A 23,435-nucleotide genomic window follows, 5' to 3' on the forward strand; every position below is an offset into this window, starting at 1 on the left:
GAGTTCCTTACTAATTTAGAGACCTCAATTCATCAATCAAGTACAAGAGTGGAGCAAAATCCTGCCGACACTCGGCCCTCCGTGGAATGAGTTTGACACCTGTGATTTACATAGTACCTTCAAGGGAACCTTGCATATATGACAAATCACAGTGAATGTAAAGAACTGATGGTGTTCCAAGCCCTAAAAATGTAGGCCTACACTTGAATAGTGTCAAAGTGCCAACCTATTAAATGGATTTGTCTTGTTAAGCAAGTCCTCCTAGCATTGTGCCAATGTTCAACTTTATCACCATCTGACCAAGGCCATATTTTTCCTTGCCAAAATTGTAAAAGATGCTGACATGTTTTGTAAGGCAAGCGGTTCAAACTTTTTTCAGGCTTTGAAGTCTCAACAGAGTAGGCTAGCTAGGCTATGATTTTCTTGCAGCAATTGGACAGTTGTACATTTGATGTGTATAAGCCACACATATATATATATATAACATACAGTTTGAAAAGAAAAATATATTAATGTTTAGTTGCCTACACACTAGAGTTTGACATTCTGCCTCACTATAGGATAACATACCAGTGTGGTGATACTGATGGTTTGTTGAGACTGGGTGTTTGTTTACATAGTAGGTTAGGAGAATTAACTTGGCAGGTTAAGATCATTAACGTAGCAGGTTAGGAGAATAAGGTTAAGGTTAGGAAAAGGGTTAGGATTAGCTGAAATGCTACGGTTGTCAACACCGTATCCCCGACGCGACAACTAGATGGCGCTGTACTAGTATCCACAACCGTACAAACCATCAGTCTCGAAAAACCACCAGTATCATAACACAGGTCACTGAGCTCTGCTCTGCGTAGCCATGTGAGTGATGCAGTGATTTGATTGGTCTCCACTGACGAGAAATGAATGGGGTGACATCGGCTTGCTAACTTACTTACGAACTGGTTGTGAGTGATGCACTGATTTGATTGGTCTCTCCACTGATGAGAAATGAATGGGGTGACATCGGCTTGCTAACCGATTTGCTAACTGGGGCGCGTTCAGCAGGATTGAACGTTTTGGAACGTTCAGATAGAAATAGGCTATAATATATATCAAACATGCGTCTCTGACAATAATAAGGAAACACATAGGCTCTATTCATGGGTTTTCTATCTGCAACGTTCAAGAACGTTTGGCAACTGAACATGGCGCAGGTTGTAGTTCTACACGTGCCCGCGTTCAACCAGTTAGCAAGTCGGAAATTTCCGAATTTCATAGCTCGGACTTGAACGCCGCATTGGGGCAGAGTCTATTGGGCACATTTTCTTGTCACTTTTTATAAATCCAGCATGTCGCCTATACTATAGGCTACGAATAAAACCTCACGAGTAATCTTGTCCAGACTCCTAACTACAATGCACATACCGGGTGTCTGTAGCCTAGGCAAAATGTAATCATAGGAAAATTCCCTTGATTCTGGATGAAAAGTGTCATGCACAATGTATTACCTATTGACCTACGCCATATTCAAATAAAGTGAAACGTTAACAAACGTGTGACGTAAAAGAGTGCACAGATATTATTAAACACATTGGCTAAAAAAATCGCTGCTAAAATCGCTCTAAAAGATAATAGCTCTTTGGCATACGCAAATGCGCAGTTGTGCATTAAAAGCTTGCCTACAGATGAAATAATGCTACACTTCACAGGCTGGAGACAGTGCACGCTGATGAGCTTGATGCTCATTTCCAATAAATATCGAGGGTCTTAATCTGGTGACATGATGATCGATTCTTGACTGTGGTTTGACAAATATAAATATTCACGCTCTTATCCATAATAATCTCATTATGTAGCTACCGGCACAGCCTACCCGCGCTGTATCTGCCAGCTGTTGGCTAGAGCGCACATGCCAAGACCAGAGTAGGCTAGCACATTTGCTATTTAATGCAAGAGGTTTTGTGACAAAACAATCGAAAATGCTATAAACACATTGAATTTAAGAGAAAAAAGTACATTTTGTGTGCACTATGTCATCACGCACTGATTTTTATCCACAACAAGTCGGTTTGGTGGAAACACCACTGGTAGGAACATGCCCATATTTTCTTTATGCCGATTTTGGAATATTCACATGAAAATCTGTCGCCAATTGAATGGAAACCTAGTTTATGTGGGACGCCAACATCAGCAGACGGTCAAATCATCTTCTGGGTGATGATAACTGCCAATGTGCTTTCCTGTAGGCCGTTAGGCGGGCTGATAGCCAATTATCTACCATATGAAGATGATAGCCTAATAGCTAGATCTCGTCACTTATGACGCTCAGGACAATTTGCCATGTAGACTGAGTTCATGTGTTTCTCCCGCTGTTTCCACTGACCGACGAGGCTGCACATTTGTGCTTTGGGACCCGGGCAGCCAAGATTACGCATCCTCCAGAGGTACGTTTTATGAGCTAGAATGTGGTTGGAAATAAGATATTCTTAGTTTTCATTGAGTTGTGGAAATGCTATAACAGTATTTAGCATACGTAATTGATATACTTGATAATCTACTTTTAGCAGCGATTTCATACTATTTCATGTCTCGCTAGCTAGATCATTTATGTAGGCTATGTAAAAGAATTTATGCTGAATCGGTGACCTCTGTGATGCGAACGATTGCGATTGCTGTTTGAGATATGTGTGCGATAAGAGTTGGGCTGATGATTTAGACATTATTGTAATATAGGATTTGTCTACAAGACTAAACTTAGACAGTAGCCTAGTGATAGGCTATGGTAGCCTGCATCCTGATCCAGCACAGCAGCCATAGGCTATCTAACTTGCCTGCTATATATAATAAGTTATAGCGCTATTTGGCTATGATGCTCTCTCTCTTTTTAGTTTTTTTGCTTTGTTTTTATTAGAAAACTTTAACGACATGTTTAGGTAGTGGTTAGATCTGATCAACCGACAACATTTTGAGACAAGTCGGTTATAACTACAAGTCATCACTAACAATAAAGAGAGAAGGTATATACCTCTATTGACCCATACGTTATCTTGCAAGAATAATGTAAATGTTTTATGTTTGTATTTCTGTGCGTTTGGGACTGCTTGAGCAGCTACATAATAATTATAAAGGAAATATCTGAATGCTTAAAAATAACAAAGCATTCTTAAAATGTGTGGGGTCAATTCCATTTCAATTCCAGTCAATTCAGGAGGTACACTGACATTCTAATTCTAATTCTCTTCAATGGTTTTCCATGAGGAAAATTTGGAATTATAATTTTGTTTACATTCGTAATTAACTGGAATTAACTATTGCATTGAGCCAATAGTAAGGATTATCGCTCAAGCCTTAACCTTCTGAATGGACTTTATAGCTTGCCTAAGCTGTAAGTAGACAGGCATCTTTGCGTGTTCTTTCAGTCCGAAAGTGGTTTTATTGTGAAGTCATCGTGACAAATGATCCTACCTCTGCTACAATGAACCAAGCTATGATTTCCCTTCAGCTGCTATGTATAATTAAACAGACATACAGTACCAGTCAAAAGTTTGGACACACCTACTCATTCAAGGGTTTTTCTTTATTTTAACTATTTTCTACATTGTAGAATAATAGTGAAGACATCAAAACTATGAAATAACACATATGGAATCATGTAGTAACCAAAAAAGTGTTAAACAAATCAAAAAAGTATGTATATTTGAGATTCTTTAAAGTAGCCACCCTTTGCCTTGATGACAGCTTTGCACACTCTTGGCATTCTCTCAACCAGCTTCACCTGGAATGCTTTTCCAACAGTCTTGAAGGAGTTCCCACATATGCTGAGCACTTATTGGCTGCTTTTCCTTCACTCTGCGGTCCGACTCATCCCAAACCATATCAATTGGGTTGAGGTCGGGGGATTGTGGAGGCCAGGTCATCTGATGCAGCACTCCATCACTCTCCTTCTTGGTCAAATAGCCCTTACACAGCCTGGAGGTGTGTTGTTCCTTGTCCTGTTGAAAAACACTAAGCCCAAACCAGATGGGATGGCGTATCGCTGCAGAATGCTGTGGTAGCCACGCTGGTTAAGTGTGCCTTGAATTCTAAATAAATCACCTGACAGTGTCACCAGCAAGGCACCCCTTGAACTCTGTGAAGCATTTATTTGGGCTGCAATTTCTGTGGCTGGTAACTCTAATGAACTTATCCTCTGCAGCAGAGGTAACTCTGGGTCTTCATTTCCTGTGGCGGTCCTCATGAGAGCCAGTTTCATCATAGCGCTTGATGGTTTTTGCGACTGCACTTGAAGAAACGTTCAAAGTTCTTGACATTTTCCGGATTGACTGATCTTCATGTCTTAAAGTAATGATGGACTGTCGTTTCTCTTTGCTTATTTGAGCTGTTCTTGCCATAATATGGACTTGGTCTTTTACCAAATAGGGCTATCTTCTGTATACCACCCCTACTTGTCACAACACAACTGATTGGCTCAGTTGCATTAAGAAGGAAAGAAATTCCACAAATTAACTTATATCAAGGCACACCTGTTAATTGAAATGCATTCCAGGTGACTACCTCATGAAGCTGGTTGAGAGAATGCCAAGAGTGTGCAAAGTTGTCATCAAGGCAAAGGGTGGCTACTTTGAAGAATCTCAAATATAAAATATATTTTGATTTGTTTAACACTTTTTTGGTTACTACATGATTCCATATGTGTTGTTTCATAGTTGTGATGTCTTCACTATTCTGCCCTACCAAGCAAAAAGGTAGTAACTGCTCATAGCGTGGAACTGAGAAAAAGTTATTTTATTTACCTTGGTTTCACACTAACCTTATATGGTTACTGCTAACATGACCCCCATTTTCTCCAAAACACAATACAATAGAGGCAGGATACTTGTCGACATGATTAAGCATGTATTTAATGTAGCAAATATGACATTAACTCATTTTCAACCAAATGAGCAGTTACTGTCTTTTTGCTTGGTAGGGCAGTATTACTCTACAATGTAGAAAATAGTACAAATGAAGACAAACCCTTGAATGAGTAGGTGTGTCCACACATTTGACTGGTACTGTATAAATATATATATTTTTTATTATTTTATTGTTGGGCATAAAAGACTGTAAAAACACCAGCAAATCATCTCCAAATGATTTTAATTTTGGAAATCTGTTCCAAAATATTCCCACTTATAATGGAGAGATATACAGTATGTGATCGTATACAAATGTAAACAAGGTTTGAAATTATTATATTTTTAAATATTATATCTGTTTGGGCTTCTTGCGGTCAATTTGCACTTGACAAATTATTTGTAATTATGTTCCGACCCCCTGACCATCCGCTCAAGAAAAACATCGGCCCGTGGCTGAATCTAGTTGATGATCCCTGACCTAAGTGGTAGTAGTTTACCATACATTTCAGTCTATCAGAGTGTATAACTATGTCTGGTGATAAGCTGCAATGTGTGACTGTAGGTACTCTCTCATCTGTCTGTTCAGGTTGGAAATGGAGGCTTTTAATCATAAACTAAACACGTACATAGACTCATGGATGGGTCCCAGAGGTAAGTGTTATTACTGTTTCATTACTGTATATTAAATTACAGTATAAGAATTATCATATGAATCAATGCTTAGTTATGGACTATTGACATAAAATGATTTATCACCATATATCTCCTCACAAAATGTTTGCATTGTGTTAATACATGGTCCTGCAGTGGAATGCACCAGGTCTGTTTGCACCTCCATGATTCTAGCATAACCTTTCCAGGAGTTAAACAAACATGCTTCGGTAGTCACTGCCAATTCTCATTCAAACTGTGTTGTGTCCTCTTGCCCTCTCCAACCAATATGCCCGCCCTGCAGTGTAGCTACAGATGTAGGATCTTAATTTGATCACTTTTCTGTTGTTGATGAGCTTTGTGATTTACATCAATTCACTAAAAACCCACACTAACAAACAGTTATATTAACAGTATTGCACTTTTCATGTAGCCTACTTTTGGCCAGCTAATAACCTAACCACCGATCAAACAACATTATGGACTAAACAGTTCAAATCCTGTTGCTGCAGGATTATTTTGCTGTGAACAACATAGGTCAAATTAAGATCCTACATAGGTCAAATTAAGATCCTACATCTGTACCACTCTCTACGCTCAGTGCTATCTCCCTGGTTCAGGGGATACAGTAAATGTGGGAATAATGTTCAGGAAAAAGGGAACATTCTACTGTATATTGTAATACGAGGCTGTTCTCTTGTATTTCAGATGAGCGGATACAGGGATGGCTGCTGCTAGACAACTACCCTCCAACCTTTACACTAACACTCATGTACCTGCTGATCGTATGGGTGGGACCCAAGTACATGAGACACAGACAGCCGGTGTCTTGCCAGGGCCTCCTGGTGCTCTACAATCTGGGCCTCACGATCTTGTCCTTCTATATGTTCTATGAGGTAGGCAGGCAGGCTACACCTGAAGGTGGTGTTGGTGTCATCGCAACGCAACACTGCAGGTGGATGAGGGGAAGTGAGAGGATCGGGTGACTGATAGATGTGGCTAAAGGACCATTTTATTTTGCTGAAGGATTCTGTGAGGATGAGGGAAACTGTGATCTTTGATTCGGATTAGACACAAATGCCGTCTTGCACTGAAGCCACCCCGGGACACAATGCTGTGAGGGAGTGAGTGGGGCACAGCTGGTCTCTGACAGGATCATTGTTAACACAAACAAATCTCTCACCCAATGTCAACACAGCCCTCAATTGTTTTCTGAAAACCTGCTATTATTATTAGAATGTTTGAAGTTGCGACTTCTAATTCTGAAATGGTTGACAGTATATATTGATGTACTGTCTGTATCCTCAGTGGATGGCTATGCTAGTAGTTGATAGCATTATCCCTAGTTATCCCTATAGTGTAATGAAACGGGAGGGAGGGTGAGCTGCCAATGCTTTCTGTAGTGTAATCAGTTGTGGTAGTAAATATGTCAACATAGTGTTATATACAGTGAGGGAAAAAAGTATTTGATCCCCTGCTGATTTTGTACGTTTGCCCACTGACAAAGAAATGATCAGTCTATAATTTTAATGGTAGGTTTATTTGAACAGTCAAAGACAGAATAACAACAACAAAATCCAGAAAAACGCATGTTAAAAATGTTATAAATTGATTTGCATTTTAATGAGGGAAATAAGTATTTGACCCCCTCTCAATCAGAAAAGATGTCTGGCTCCCAGGTGTCTTTTATACAGGTAACGAGCTGAGATTAGGAGCACACTCTTAAAGGGAGTGCTCCTAATCTCAGTTTGTTACCTGTATAAAAGACACCTGTCCACAGAAGCAATCAATCAGATTCCAAACTCTCCACCATGGCCAAGACCAAAGAGCTCTCCAAGGATGTCAGGGACAATATTGTAGACCTACACAAGGCTGGAATGGGCTACAAGACCATCGCCAAGCAGCTTGGTGAGAAGGTGACAACAGTTGGTGCGATTATTCGCAAATGGAAGAAACACAAAAGAACTGTCAATCTCCCTCGGCCTGGGGCTCCATGCAAGATCTCACCTCGTGGAGTTGCATTGATAATGAGAACGGTGAGGAATCAGCCCAGAACTACACTGGAGGATCTTGTCAATGATTTCAAGGAAGCTGGGAACATAGTCACCAAGAAAACAATTGGTAACACACTACGTCGCGAAGGACTGTAATCCTGCAGCGCCCGTAAGGTCCCCCTGCTCAAGAAAGCACATATACAGGCCCGTCTGAAGTTTGCCAATGAACATCTGAATGATTCAGAGGAGAACTGGGTGAAAGTGTTGTGGTCAGATGAGACCAAAATTTAGGTCTTTGGCATCAACTCAACTCACCGTGTTTGGAGGAGGAGGAATGCTGCCTATGACCCCAAGAACACCATCCCCACCGTCAAACATGGAGGTGGAAACATTATGCTTTGGTGTTTTTTTCTGCTAAGGGGACAGGACAACTTCACCGCATCAAAGGGACGATGGACGGGGCCATGTACCGTCAAATCTTGGGTGAGAACCTCCTTCCCTCAGCCAGGGCATTGAAAATGGGTCGTGGATGGGTATTCCAGCATGACAATGACTCAAAACACACGGCCAAGGCAACAAAGGGGTGGCTCAAGAAGAAGCACATTAAGGTCCTGGAGTGGCCTAGCCAGTCTCCAGACCTTAATCCCATAGAAAATCTGTGGAGGGAGCTGAAGGTTCGAGTTGCCAAACGTCAGCCTCAAAACCTTAATGACTTGGAGAAGATCTGCAAAGAGTGGGACAAAATCCCTCCTGAGATGTGTGCAAACCTGGTGGCCAACTACAAGAAATGTCTGACCTCTGTGATTGCCAACAAGGGTTTTGCCACCAGGTACTAAGTCATGTTTTGCAGAGGGGTCAAATACTTATTTCCCTCATTAAAATGCAAATCAATTTATAACATTTTTGACATGCGTTTTTCTGGATTTTGTTGTTGTTATTCTGTCTCTCACTGTTCAAATAAACCTACCATTAAAATTATAGACTGATCATGTCTTTGTCAGTGGGCAAACGTACAAAATCAGCAGGGGTTCAAATACTTTTTTCCCTCACTGTACAGTACCAGTCAAACGTTTGGACACACCTACTCATTCAAGGGTTTTTCTTTATTTTTACTATTTTCTACATTGTAGAATAATAGTGAAGACATCAAAACAATGAAATAACACATATGGAATCATGTAGTAGCCAAAAAATATATTTTATATTTGAGACACTTCAAAGTAGCTACCCTTTGCCTCGATGACAGCTTTGCACACTCTTGGCATTCTCTCAACCAGCTTCACCTGGAATGCTTTTCCAACAGTGCAACAGTCTTGAAGGAGTACCCAAATAAGCTGAGCACTTGTTCGCTGCTTTTCCTTCACTCTGCGGTCCAACTCATCCCAAACCATCTCAATTGGGTTGATGTCGGGGGATTGTGGAGGCCAGGTCATCTGATGCAGCACTCCATCACTTTCCTTCTTGGTCAAGTAGCCCTTACATTCCTTACACAGCCTGGAGGTGTGTTGGGTCATTGTCCTGTTGAAAAACAAATGATTGTCCCACTATGCCCAAACCAGATGGGATGGCGTATCGCTTCAGAATGCTGTGGTAGCCATGCTGGTTACGTGTGCCTTGAATTCTAAATAAATCACAGACAGTGTTACCAGCAAAGCACCCCCATACCATCACACCTCCTCCTCCATGAGAGATGTGTCTGTTACTTGATCTCTGTGAAGCACTTATTTGGGCTGCAATTTCTGAGGCTGGTAACTTTAATGAACTTATCCTCTGCATCAGAGTTAACTCTGGGTCTTCCTTTCCTGTGGCGGTCCTCATGAGAGCCAGTTTCATCATAGCGCTTGATGGTTTTTGCGACTGCACTTGAAGAAACTTTCAAAGTTCTTCACATTTTCCGTATTGACTGACATTCATGTCTTAAAGTAATGATGGACTGTCGTTTCTCTTTGCTTATTTGAGCTGTTCTTGCCATAATATGGACTTGGTCTTTTACCAAATAGGGCTATCTTCTGTATACCTTGTCACAACACAACTGATTGGCTCAAACGCATTAAGAAGGAAAGAAATTCCACAAATTAACTTTTAACAAGGCACACCTGTTAATTGAAATGCAATCCAGGTGACTACCTCATGCATCTGGTTGAGAGAATGCCAAGAGTGTCTAAAGGTGTCATCAAGGCAAAGGGTGGCTACTTTGAAGAATCTCAAATATAAAATATATTTGGATTTGTTTAACACTTTTTTGGTTACTACATGATTCCATATGTGTTATTTCATAGTTTTGATGACTTCACTATTATTCTACAATGTAGAAAATGTAAAAAATAAAGAAAATACCTTGAATGAGTAGGTGTTCTAAAACTTTTGACCAGTAGTACACTACCGTTCAAAAGTTTGGGGTCACTTAGAAATGTCCTTGTTTTCCATTAAAGCATACATTAAATGAGTTTGAATAGGAAATATAGCAACATGAATAGGAAATGTAGTCATTGACAAGGTTAAAAATAATTGTGTCCTTCAAACTTTGCTTTCGTCAAAGAATCCTCCATTTGCATCAATTACAGCCTTGCAGACCTTTGGCATTCTAGTTGTCAATTTGTTGAGGTAATCTGAAGAGATTTCACCCCATGCTTCCTGAAGCACCTCCCACAAGTTGGATTGGCTTGATGGGCACTTCTTACGTACCATATGGTCAAGCTGCTCCCACAACAGCTCAATAGGGTTGAGATCCGGTGACTGTGCTGGCCACTCCATTATAGACAGAATACCAGCTGACTGCTTCTTCCCTAAATAGTTATTGCATAGTTTGGAGCTGTGCTTTGGGTCATTGTCCTGTTATAGGAGGAAATTGGCTCCAATCAAGCGCCGTCCACAGGGTATGGCATGGCATTGCAAAATGGAGTGATAGCCTTCCTTCTTCAAGATCCCTTTTACCCTGTACAAATCTCCCACTTTACCACCAACAATGCACCCCCAGACCATCACATTGCCTCCACCATGCTTGACAGATGGCATTAAGCACTCCTCCAGCATCTTTTAATTTGGTCTGCATCTCACAAATGTTCTTCTTTGTGATCCGAATACCTCAAACTTCGATTCGTCTGTTCATAACATTTATTTCCAATCTTTCTCTGTCCAGTGTCTGTGTTCTTTTGCCCATCTTAATCTTTTCTTTTTATTGTCCAGTCTGAGATATGGCTTTTTCTTTGCAACTCTGCCTAGAAGGTCAGCATCCCGAAGTCGCCTCTTCACTGTTGACGTTGAGACTGGTGTTTTGCGGGTACTATTTAATGAAGCTGCCAGTTGAGGACCTGTGAGGCGTCTGTTTCTCAAACTAGACACTCTAATGTATTTGTCTTCTTGCTCAGTTGTGCACCGGGGCCTCCCACTCCTCTTTCTATTCTGGTTAGAGACAGTTTGCGCTGTTCTGTAAAGGGAGTAGTACACAGCGTTGTACGAGATCTTCAGTTTCTTGGCAATTTCTCGCATGGAATAGCCTTCATTTCTCAGAACAAGAATAGACTCACAAGTTTCAGAAGAAAGTTCTTTGTTTCTGGCCATTTTGAGCCTGTAATCGAACCCACAATTGCTGATGCTCCAGATACTCAACTAGTCTCAAGAAGGCCAGTTTTATTGCTTCTTTAATCAGCACAACAGTTTTCAGCTGTGCTAACATAATTGCAAAAGGGTTTTCTAATGATCAATTATCCTTTTAAAATGATAAACTTGGATTAGCAAACACAACGTGCCATTGGAACACAGGACTGATGGTTGCTGATAATGGGCCTCTGTACGCCTATGTAGATATTCCATTAAAAATCAGCAGTTTCCAGCTACAATAGCCATTTACAACATTAACAATGTCTACACTGTATTTCTGATAAATCTGATGTTATTTTAATGGACAAAAAAAGTGCTCTTCTTTCGAAAACAAGGACATTTCTAAGTGACCCCAAACCTTTGAACGGTAGTGTATATACTGATGTACTGTCTGTATCCTCATTGGATGGCTATGCTAGTAGTTGATAGCATTATCCCTAATTATCCCTATAGTGTAATGAAACGGGAGGGAGGGTGAGCTGCCGATGCTTTCTGTGTGGTAGTAAATATTTCAACATAGTGTAATATACATGGTGTAATATGACATCCTCTAAATGTAATGAGGTAGTTATACTGACGATGAGGGACAAAGTCTGTTCTCCATGCACGTGTAAGTCTTAAGTCTTCTATTCTCACCACCCTGGCCAAACTGGCTCAATTCGGTCTGCATTGCATAACCCCTCAAAAGATTGGCTGTGCCCATGCTGTGTAAATCAGTACAAAGCAATTGCTAGCCGTTATCACCTGTCTACGGCACTTAAAGAAATTGCATTTTCACAATGTTATAGGTGTGGTTTGATTTAAGATGTGTTTTAAATAGCCATACTGAATAGCAAAATAACCAAGGGCATAGGCCTGATAGGTTTGTAGGTTCGTTAAGTTACCATGGATGCAAGCTGGACACAATAAAGGCTTTAGGTTTAGAAACAGATCCTGAGCTCACTCTGCATTTTAGATAGTCAATATTGATTGGAATGCGCTGGCTCTTAAGCTAATTAAAACAGTTTCTTCTGCAGGAAAGTGGGTCTTCACTAATATCACGAATCAGCACTGTTCCACCCAAATCTATATGGACATTTACCCCATATTTCCTTTGTTTTGAATTAAGAATAAAGAAGATTTAGTACTAGTGTATTAGTAATAAATAGGGTATTATAACTCAAATAGCCTAGTATGCAGTATATTGTTGTGAATAATCATGTTGCTAATACAGTAAACGTGTCCATGCAGCATCACAACAACAGGCATGACAGTGGCATTGTTGAATGATTAGACACTCTCTGTGTAGAGACTTTTGTGTTGTTATTCGATGAGTCCTCTGCATGTTCGGGATTACCCAGTTGAGTAGTGGATCACAACATCTGCCAATCCCAGGCCTGTCCCTGTTCTGTTTTCATCCCCATGGGCACATGCAGGGCAGTCACTCTCCTGATGCCACAATCATCGGATAATGCCACTGTATGCCTCGAAGTCATCAACGTAATTAGATCCCTGCTTTGCCCTGCTTTTTTATCGTCCTGTTCTTGAGCCAAATGCACTAAAGTCCTGTGGGAAAGCTTAATGTTCCTCAGAATCATGTTTTATTCAGTAGAACATAACAAGGGGGGCAATTCTGACCAATGGGTTCTGCTCTGAGTTTGATGAGGTCATATTGAGCACAAAACACTTGAAGCTGAACCTGAATCTTGGTATGTCTTTAGATGCTTTATATTTAAATCCTTGTTTTTGTCAGTTATTCAAGGCAGTGGTGGATAAAGGCAGAGCTATTTCCATCCATCCCAAATTAGACTAAATGTGTGAACACTGGCCTGCTCAAAAACAAACAATACAGGGATCCAATGTTGCAGTGGCAACAAAAAGGATACTGATATTCTCTCTGGTAAAGGAGACTAAATGGAGATGACGAGACTCTGGGATATAATATTGTTCACTACTTCCTCTTTCCACTCCTGCAGCAAGTATATGAAGCTAGCATCCTAAATGCCAATGTAAATTCTAACAGTTCTACACTCAGCTTTTGGGTGGAGAAAGCAAATTGATGTTGCAAGTGTTTTTCAATTTGGATCTTGTGACACTTGCAATACAATAATTAAATAAATGTGATATTACAAGGGCAGTGCAGTATTTGGGTGATTTAAAGTTGTTTGAAGATGTCAAAGACTTGACAATCTATGTGTTTCTACATCACCTTATGGTCTGTCTCCAGATGGTGTCTGCTGTGTGGCACGGGGGTTATAACTTCTACTGCCAAGACACACATAGTGCAGGAGAAACAGATACCAAGGTAAGACGGTCTTACTCAATATCACTATACATCACCCCTCTGTTTTATATTCAATTCTATATAAGTGAACAATCTGTGTTAGGTTCAAAGTATGGACTGTATATGCGGTTTAAAAAATGCATTGTCACCAGACACCAGCTTGACTTCACCCTTTCACTCATTCTGTTCATTCTCTTCAACTATGTTTGTCCTGGTGGCTTCCAATTCTACTGGTTCAATTTATGTCAGACAGTACCTGCAAATCCTAACAGATAAGCCACAGGGTCAGACAGCCAGTCTATTTAATCTGTGCTGCTGTGTCATCAGTATTTACTCTCTGTAATGTCCCTTGGGAACATTGAACACTGAGAGGAAACTTGTTCTCACTGAAATGTGCGATTGGATTGCAGTTATGCTGTGATTAAAACGTGTAAAAGTGTCCCTGCTGTCACAGCAGTGAATTAGCGTATTTTTCTCTTTGTCCTTAATACAGATTTCAAAGGCATTTCTGTGCAGATGACCAATTTTGGTCCCTCAAAACATTTGACTTTTTTGGTCAAATTATTTGCACTGGCCAGTCCTCATAAAAAAAAAAGTAAAATACAAATCTGGCAATGTATTCCTCTCAGGAGGAACATTGAGTATGTCCTTGCAGGAAAGATATTGTATTGCCTGAAAGCTAGGAAAGTGAACTACTAGAAAATATATTGTATTGCCTGAAAGCGTGATTCTTCTTCTTATATTTGTTTCTCGTCTCAGATCATTCATGTGCTGTGGTGGTACTACTTCTCCAAGATTATAGAGTTTATGGACACCTTCTTCTTCATCCTACGGAAGAACAACCATCAGATCACGTTTCTGCACATCTACCACCATGCTAGCATGCTCAACATCTGGTGGTTCGTCATGAACTGGGTGCCCTGTGGTCACTGTGAGTGTTCTAACACAACATTCCCTTTCTATCCTCAACACTGTGGTCACTGTGAGTGTTCTAACACAACATTCCCTTTCTATCCTCAACACTGTGGTCACTGTGAGTGTTCTAACACAACATTCCCTTTCTATCCTCAACACTGTGGTCACTGTGAGTGTTCTAACACAACATTCCCTTTCTATCCTCAACACTGTGGTCACTGTGAGTGTTCTAACACAACATTCCCTTTCTATCCTCAACACTGTGGTCACTGTGAGTGTTCTAACACAACATTCCCTTTCTATCCTCAACACTGTGGTCACTGTGAGTGTTCTAACACAACATTCCCTTTCTATCCTCAACACTGTGGTCACTGTGAGTGTTCTAACACAACATTCCCTTTCTATCCTCAACACTGTGGTCACTGTGAGTGTTCTAACACAACATTCCCTTTCTATCCTCAACACTGTGGTCACTGTGAGTGTTCAAACACAACACTGTGGAATAAACAAGGCAGTTTACATAATGAATCATTCAGAACCACCAAAGCCAAATCCACCTAGCCTTAGGTGAACCTTTCTACTGAATTCCTGAAATAGGCTAGGACAAGCAGCCTACACTCTTAGAAAAAAAGGGTCCAAAAGGGTTCTTCGGCTGTCCCCATAGGAGAACCCTTTTTGGTTCCAGGTTAAACCTTATTGGTTTCAGGGCGGCAGGTAGCTTAGTGGTTAAGAGCATAGTGCCAGTAACCGAAAGGTCGCTGGTTCTAATCCCCGAGCCGACTAGGTGAGAAATCTGTCGATGTGCCCTTGAGCAAGGCACTTAACCCTAATTGCTCCTGTAAGTCGCTCTGGATAAGAGCGTCTGCTAAATGACTAAAAATAAATAAAAACAATTTAAAAAAATAGGTAGAACCCTCTGTGGACAGGTTTTACATGGAACTCAAAGTTTTTTTTACCTGGAACCAAAAGGGTTCTACCTGTAACCAATAAGGGTTGTTCAAAGGGTTCTACTATGGGGACAGCCAAATAACCCTTTCAGGTTCTAGATAGCACCTTTTTTTCTAAGAGTGTACTGTATATACAGTGGGGAGAACAAGTATTTGATACATTTACATTTTAGTCATTTAGCAGACGCTCTTATCCAGAGCGACTTACATGAGCAATTAGGGTTAAGTGCCTTGCTTAAGGGCACATCGACAGATTTTTCACCTAGTCGGCTCGGGGATTAGAACCAGCGACCTTTCGGTTACTGGCACAACGCTCTTACCCACTAAGCTACCTGCCGCACTGCCGATTTTGCCGGTTTTCCTACTTACAAAGCATATAGAGGTCTGTCATTTTTATCATAGGTACACTTCAACTGTGAGAGACGGAATCTAAAACAAAAATCCAGAAAATCACATTGTATGATTTTTAAGTAATTAATTTGCATTTTATTACATGACATAAGTATTTGATACATCAGAAAAGCAGAACTTAATATTTGGTACAGAAACCTTTGTTTGCAATTACAGAGATCATACGTTTCCTGTAGGTCTTGAGCAGGTTTGCGCACACTGCAGCAGGGATTTTGGCCCACTCCTCCATACAGACCTTCTCCAGATCCTTCAGGTTTCGGGGCTGTCGCTGGGCAATACGGACTTTCAGCTCCCTCCAAAGATTTTCTATTGGGTTCAGGTCTGGAGACTGGCTAGGCCACTCCAGGACCTTGAGATGCTTCTTACGGAGCCACTCCTTAGTTGCCCTGGCTGTGTGTTTCGGGTCGTTGTCATGCTGGAAGACCCAGCCACGACCCATCTTCAATGCAATTACTGAGGGAAGATCTCGCGATACATGGCCCCATCCATCCTCCCCTCAATACGGTGCAGTCGTCCTGGCCCCTTTGCAGAAAAGCATCCCCAAAGAATGATGTTTCCACCTCCATGCTTCACGGTTGGGATGGTGTTCTTGGGGTTGTACTCATCCTTCTTCTTCCTCCAAACACGGCGAGTGGAGTTTAGACCAAAAAGCTCTATTTTTGTCTCATCAGACCACATGACCTTCTCCCATTCCTCCTCTGGATCATCCAGATGGTCATTGGCAAACTTCAGACGGGCCTGGACATGCGCTGGCTTGAGCAGGGGGACCTTGCGTGCGCTGCAGGATTTTAATCCATGACGGCGTAGTGTGTTTTCTTTGAAACTGTGGTCCCAGCTCTCTTCAGGTCATTGACCAGGTCCTGCCGTGTAGTTCTGGGCTGATCCCTCACCTTCCTCATGATCATTGATGCCCTACGAGGTGAGATCTTGCATGGAGCCCCAGACCGAGGGAGATTGACCGTCATCTTGAACTTCTTCCATTTTCTAATAATTGCGCCAACAGTTGTTGCCTTCTCACCAAGCTGCTTGCCTATTGTCCTGTAGCCCATCCCAGCCTTGTGCAGGTCTACAATTGTATCCCTGATGTCCTTACACAGCTCTCTGGTCTTGGCCATTGTGGAGAGGTTGGAGTCTGTTTGATTGAGTGTGTGGACAGGTGTCTTTTATACAGGTAACGAGTTCAAACAGGTGCAGGTAATACAGGTAATGAGTGGAGAACAGGAGGGCTTCTTAAAGAAAAACTAACAGGTCTGTGAGAGCCGTAATTCTTACTGGTTGGTAGGTGATCAAATACTTATGTGATGCAATAGAATGCAAATTAATTACTTAAAAATCATACAATGTGATTTTCTGGATTTTTGTTTTAGATTCCGTCTCTCACAGTTGAAGTGTACCTATGATAAAAATTACAGACCTCTACAGTGCGGAAAAAAAGTATTTAGTCAGCCACCAATTGTGCAAGTTCTCCCACTTAAAAAGATGAGAGAGGCCTGTAATTTTCATCATAGGTACACGTCAACTATGACAGACAAAATGAGATTTTTTTTCTCCAGAAAATCACATTGTAGGATTTGTTATGAATTTATTTGCAAATTATGGTGGAAAATAAGTATTTGGTCAATAACAAAAGTTTCTCAATACTTTGTTATATACCCTTTGTTGGCAATGACACAGGTCAAACGTTTTCTGTAAGTCTTCACAAGGTTTTCACACACTGTTGCTGGTATTTTGGCCCATTCCTCCATGCAGATCTCCTCTAGAGCAGTGATGTTTTGGGGCTGTCGCTGGGCAACACAGACTTTCAACTCCCCTCCAAAGATTTTGTATGGGGTTGAGATCTGGAGACTGGCTAGGCCACTCCAGGACCTTGAAATGCTTCTTACGAAGCCACTCCTTCGTTGCCCGTGCAGTGTGTTTGGGATCATTGTCATGCTGAAAGACCCAGCCACGTTTCATCTTCAATGCCCTTGCTGATGGAAGGAGGTTTTCACTCAAAATCTCACGATACATGGCCCCATTCATTCTTTCCTTTACACGGATCAGTCGTCCTGGTCCCTTTGCAGAAAAACAGCCCCAAAGCATGATGTTTCCACCCCCATGCTTCACAGTAGGTATGGTGTTCTTTGGATGCAACTCAGCATTCTTTGTCCTCCAAACACGACGAGTTGAGTTTTTACCAAAAGTTCTATTTTGGTTTCATCTGACCATATGACATTCTCCCAATCCTCTTCTGGATCATCCAAATGCACTCTAGCAAACTTCAGACGGGCCTGGACATGTACTGGCTTAAGCAGGGGGACACGTCTGGCACTGCAGGATTTGAGTCCCTGGCGGCGTAGTGTGTTACTGATGGTAGGCTTCGTTACTTTGATCCCAGCTCTCTGCAGGTCATTCACTAGGTCCCCCCGTGTGGTTCTGGGATTTTTGCTCACCGTTCTTGTGATCATTTTGACCCCACGGGGTGAGATCTTGCGTGGAGCCCCAGATCGAGGGAGATTATCAGTGGTCTTGTATGTCTTCCATTTCCTAATAATTGCTCCCACAGTTGATTTCTTCAAACCAAGCTGCTTACCTATTGCAGATTCAGTCTTCCCAGCCTGGTGCAGGTCTACAATTTTGTTTCTGGTGTCCTTTGACAGCTCTTTGGTCTTGGCCATAGTGGAGTTTGGAGTGTGACTGTTTGAGGTTGTGGACAGGTGTCTTTTATACTGATAACAAGTTCAAAGAGGTGCCATTAATACAGGTAACGAGTGGAGGACAGATGAGCCTCTTAAAGAAGAAGTTACAGGTCTGTGAGAGCCAGAAATCTTGCTTGTTTGTAGGTGACCAAATACTTATTTTCCACCATAATTTGCAAAAAAATTCATTAAAAATCCTACAATGTGATTTTCTGGATTTTTTTTCCTCAATTTGTCTGTCATAGTTGACGTGTACCTATGATGAAAATTACAGGCCTCTCTCATATTTTTAAGTGGGAGAACTTGCACAATTGGTGGCTGACTAAATACTTTTTTTCCCCACTGTACATGCTTTGTAAGTAGGAAAACCTGCAAAATCGGCAGTGTATCAAATACTTGTTCTCCCCACTGTACATGGTATGTTATTATTTTAAGTAGCTATACAGGTGTTATAGAGGACATGGTTTTCTTGAATTGATTCTGTGACTGAGATACTTTCAAGTGAAGTTGATCGTTTTTTAGATGGTAAAGGAATCAAGTGTGAATTGAACCTACTGCTATTTCAGGACTGCACGGCATGTATTTTTTCAGTGATATACTGTACCCTCACCTCCTAATTGCTTTACCCTCTCACTGTGTCCTAGAATAGGACCCTCTGACCTACGTCTAACAGCTCTCTGTGTTTTACAGTGGACTCTCTGAGAATGAACACCTCAGCTGCTTTCTACTGTGTGCCATTGTCACAGCTATTTCTTACTATTATAAAACAGGCACTGAATAGCAAGAATTGTAATTTCGTCATTCACTGATGTCTCTGACCCTGCTACTGTACTGTAGATTAATCACCCACCCCCTCTCTCCTGTCTTTTCCTCAGCCTACTTTGGTGCCTCCCTCAACAGCTTCATCCATGTCCTGATGTACTCTTACTATGGGCTCTCTGCTGTCCCGGCCATACGGCCCTATCTATGGTGGAAGAAATACATCACACAAGGACAGCTGGTGAGCCTGTATGTCCCTGTTTCAAACCTCAGAGATGGACTTTCACGTCCATAGTCATCATCCAGCGGTGGAGGCTGCTGAGGGGAAGACGGCTCATAATAATGGCCGGAACAGAGTCCATGGAATGGCATCAATCACCTGTAAACCATGTGTTTGATGTATTTGATACCATTCCACTGATTCCGCTCCAGTCATTACCACGAGCCCGTCCTACCCAATTAAGGTGCCACCAGCCTCCTGTGCCCTCCAGTGTATAGCTCAGCCAGTTTCAGGGTCTTAGTTAATGTGACAAAGGCCCCATGAGATGAAACAAAAACATGAACCATTGGTACAGATTGAAAGTGCAACATTACCCACATCCTTTTAAGGTATTTTTTAGGCCAATGGATCAATGGCATTAATTCATGCATACTGTGTGTTTTTGTGTGTGTGTGTATGTATTGACGTTGACTTAGTTTACAAACAATGAATTCCAGTTTTGTTTCATTCCTCTATAGATTCAGTTCTTTTTGACCATGTCCCAGACCGTATGTGCAGTCATTTGGCCATGTGGTTTCCCCAGAGGCTGGCTGTATTTCCAGATATTCTATATGGCCTCGCTTATTGCCTTTTTCTCAAACTTCTACATTCAGGTGAGCAAATATACAACTCTTGCATTAATTAATTAATTAATTAGACATGATTATTTCAATTAATGATGGTGTTGTGAAGTATTTTACACTGGTGGTGACAGGGTTAAATATAACGTGCATTGTTGTCTACAGTAGTGTTTTGCAGATTTTGAGCACATCCTAATGTGTTGACTCCTTCCCTCTGTTTTTAGACTTACAAGAAACACAGTGTTTCACAAAAGAAGGAGTATCATCACAATGGCTCTGTTGATTCACTGAATGGCCATGCGAATGGGGTGACACCCACAGAAACCATTACACACAGAAAAGTGAGGGCAGACTGAAGCTTGAATAACTTCACAATCCTAACTGTAGGACATATCTACTGTATGTAATATTGCTAGGAGAGATGAAGGATTTCTTATGAAGAAATGTATTAGAAGAGACTAGCTAGTTTATTCACAATATACAAAAAGCCATGTTTATCTGAAAGAGATTCCTAACGTTTTGCACACCGCAGCCTGTTATTATTCATATTGAATCAAAGTTCTTTACAGTTAAGTAACAAGCATAGCAGAGGGAATACAGTACAACACAGCCCCAGAGACCCACTTCCTCTTAAGGCTGCACAACATCTTCAACTATGTCTGTCTTCAGTCTGGTGGGGACATAGCTTTAAGCAACCTTGACCCATACAGAAATAACAATGTTTTCCTATGTTTTAATTCCCAACGTATGCACTTGTCTACATGCTAGATTTTGTCCCGATTGGAAAATCAATTTTTAGGATTCCCTTGCTTAGAGACAAGGCTGTCACAGTGTCAAATGTGTCCACTGAGTAACTCTATCCATTGAGTATGGCAACTCTCCTTAGAGAGGTTCACCTTCATTGTATGCATTGTAAATGCATGACTCAGGAGAGCTATAGTTTAAAACCAGTTGCAATAATAGATTTGTCTATTGTCTGTATCAGTTGAACAGGTTTGAAAAGTATTTGGCCATCAAATGGCACTGATCAGAACAATACGTAATGTGAATGAGAAATACTATAAATTCACATTTTTACTTTAGGTCTTGCTTTAGATATTGCTATTGCTATAGCAATAGTTTACATACAAGGACATTTTATGAGAGCCCTAATCTCTTGTGGACAGATGCAGGTAACATAAATCGAGCATCTGACGCAATTATGCGATTTTAGTTCTGGGTGTCTGAGAGTATGAGAACCCTAGCTACTTACTGCACAATAATATTCCTCTACAGTAGCAATTTAGTTTCTATCTAATGTTTTCCCAGTTGGAATATTTATTACCTACTTTATTGCACCATATTATACAACAAAAAGCCAAAATCACACTGATCGTGTCATGGATTGTGTTAAAAATAGATGAAGCATGTTGAAATAGTTAAATGTGTCTACTCAACCCTCAGAATTCAGCCCGATATGATATTACCGTATTAATGTATGCACGCTTGACTGTAAGTCACTTTGAATTACAGTGTCTTGTAAATGGCTTATTATTATTATTATTATTATTATTATATGACATACATTCTCATATTCTCATTATCTTTCTGAACCCAAAGTCACCGTTTTACTGTCATCATCTGTATGCTTAGATTTTCAACCTCATCTCCATGGAATGCAGAAAACAATGAATACAATTATAAACTAAACTTACAACTGTTTGTATCATGTTTAATATAGTTTATATATATATATATATATATATATATATATATACACACACACACACACACACACACACACATACATACATATACATACATACAGTGCATTCGGAAAGTATTCAGACCCCTTCACTTTTTCCACATTTTGTTACGTTACAGCCTTATTCTAAAATTGATTAAATTGTTTTTTTCCCTCATCAATCTACACATAATACCCCATAATGACAAAGCGAAAAGTGGTTTTTCAGGTCTCTCCAGAGATGTTTGATCGGGTTCAAGTCCGGGCTCTGGCTGGGCCACTCAAGGACATTCAGAGACTTACCGAAGCGACTCCTGCATTGTCTTGGGTGCAGGCTGCGGTTTTTGCTTTGTCATTATGGGGTATTGTGTGTAGATTGCTGAGGAATCATTCTTAAAAAATCAATTTTAGAATAAGGCTGTAACGTAAACAAAATGTGGAAAAATTCAAGGGGTCTGAATACTTTCTGAAGGCACTGTATATCTATCTATCTATCTATCTATATATATATACAGTGGGGAGAACAAGTATTTGATACACTGTTGATTTTGCAGGTTTTCCTACTTACAAAGCAGGTAGAGGTCTGTAATTTTTATCATAGGTACAACTGTGAGAGACGGAATCTAAAACAAAAATCCAGAAAATCACATTGTATGATTTTTAAGTAATTAATTTGCATTTTATTGTATGACATAAGTATTTGATCACCTACCAACCAGTAAGAATTCCGGCTCTGACAGACCTGTTAGTTTTTCTTTAAGAAGCACTCCTGTTCTCCACTCATTACCTGTATTAACTGCACCTGTTTGAACTCGTTACCTGTATAAAAGACACCTGTCCACACACTCAATCAAACAGACTCCAACCTCTCCACAATGGCCAAGACCAGAGAGCTATGTAAGGACATCAGGGATACAATTGTAGACCTGCACAAGGCTGGGATGGGCTACAGGACAATAGGCAAGCAGCTTGGTGAGAAGGCAACAACGTTGGCGCAATTATTAGAAAATGGAAGAAGTTCAAGATGACGGTCAATCACCCTCGGTCTGGGGCTCCATGCAAGATCTCACCTCGTGGGGCATCAATGATCATGAGGAAGGTGAGGGATCAGCCCAGAACTACACGGCAGGACCTGGTCAATGACCTGAAGAGAGCTGGGACCACAGTCTCAAAGAAAACCATTAGTAACACACTACGCCGCCATGGATTAAAATCCTGCAGCGCACGCAAGGTCCCCCTGCTCAAGCCAGCGCATGTCCAGGCCTGTCTGAAGTTTGCCAATGACCATCTGGATGATCCAGAGGAGGAATGGGATAAGGTCATGTGGTCTGATGAGACAAAAATAGAGCTTTTTGGTCTAAACTCCACTCGCCATGTTTGGAGGAAGAAGGAGGATGAGTACAACCCCAAGAACACCATCCCAACCGTGAAGCATGGAGGTGGAAACATCATTCTTTGGGGATGCGTTTCTGCAAAGGGCACAGGACGACTGCACCGTATTGAGGGGAGGATGGATGGGGCCATGTATCGCTAGATCTTGGCCAACAACCTCCTTCCCTCAGTAAGAGCATTGAAGATGGGTCGTGGCTGGATCTTCCAGCATGACAACGACCCGAAACACACAGCCAGGGCAACTAAGGAGTGGCTCCATAAGAAGCATCTCAAGGTCCTGGAGTGGCCTAGCCAGTCTCCAGACCTGAACCCAATAGAAAATCTTTGGAGGGAGCTGAAAGTCCGTATTGCCCAGCGACAGCCCCAAAACCTGAAGGATCTGGAGAAG

At 41.2% G+C, this 23,435-nt stretch overlaps 1 protein-coding gene across 1 annotated transcript; it reads left to right on the forward strand.

Annotated features, from left to right (window-relative positions):
• The first annotated feature begins 2,335 nt into the window (after positions 1-2,335).
• On the forward strand, positions 2,336-21,616 carry elovl5 (ELOVL fatty acid elongase 5). Its single transcript, XM_041858252.2, has 8 exons — positions 2,336-2,420; positions 5,461-5,525; positions 6,234-6,421; positions 13,326-13,403; positions 14,142-14,313; positions 19,209-19,333; positions 19,831-19,965; positions 20,157-21,616. Exons 2-8 carry the CDS (start codon positions 5,468-5,470, stop codon positions 20,286-20,288), a joined length of 888 nt encoding a protein of 295 aa, XP_041714186.1. The 5' UTR covers positions 2,336-2,420; positions 5,461-5,467; the 3' UTR covers positions 20,289-21,616.
• The last annotated feature ends 1,819 nt before the right edge of the window (positions 21,617-23,435 follow it).

The sequence above is a fragment of the Coregonus clupeaformis genome, chromosome 31, assembly GCF_020615455.1.
Source record: "Coregonus clupeaformis isolate EN_2021a chromosome 31, ASM2061545v1, whole genome shotgun sequence".
Classification (NCBI taxonomy): Eukaryota; Metazoa; Chordata; class Actinopteri; order Salmoniformes; family Salmonidae; genus Coregonus; species Coregonus clupeaformis.

Coding starts and splice junctions, on each gene's coding strand:
- elovl5 (XM_041858252.2), top strand. CDS start 5,468: ATGGAGGCTTTTAATCATAAACTAAACACGTACATAGACTCATGGATG. Junction 13,404..14,141: donor CAGGAGAAACAGATACCAAG/GTAAGACGGTCT, acceptor TTCTCGTCTCAG/ATCATTCATGTGCTGTGGTG. Junction 14,314..19,208: donor CTGGGTGCCCTGTGGTCACT/GTGAGTGTTCTA, acceptor TCTTTTCCTCAG/CCTACTTTGGTGCCTCCCTC.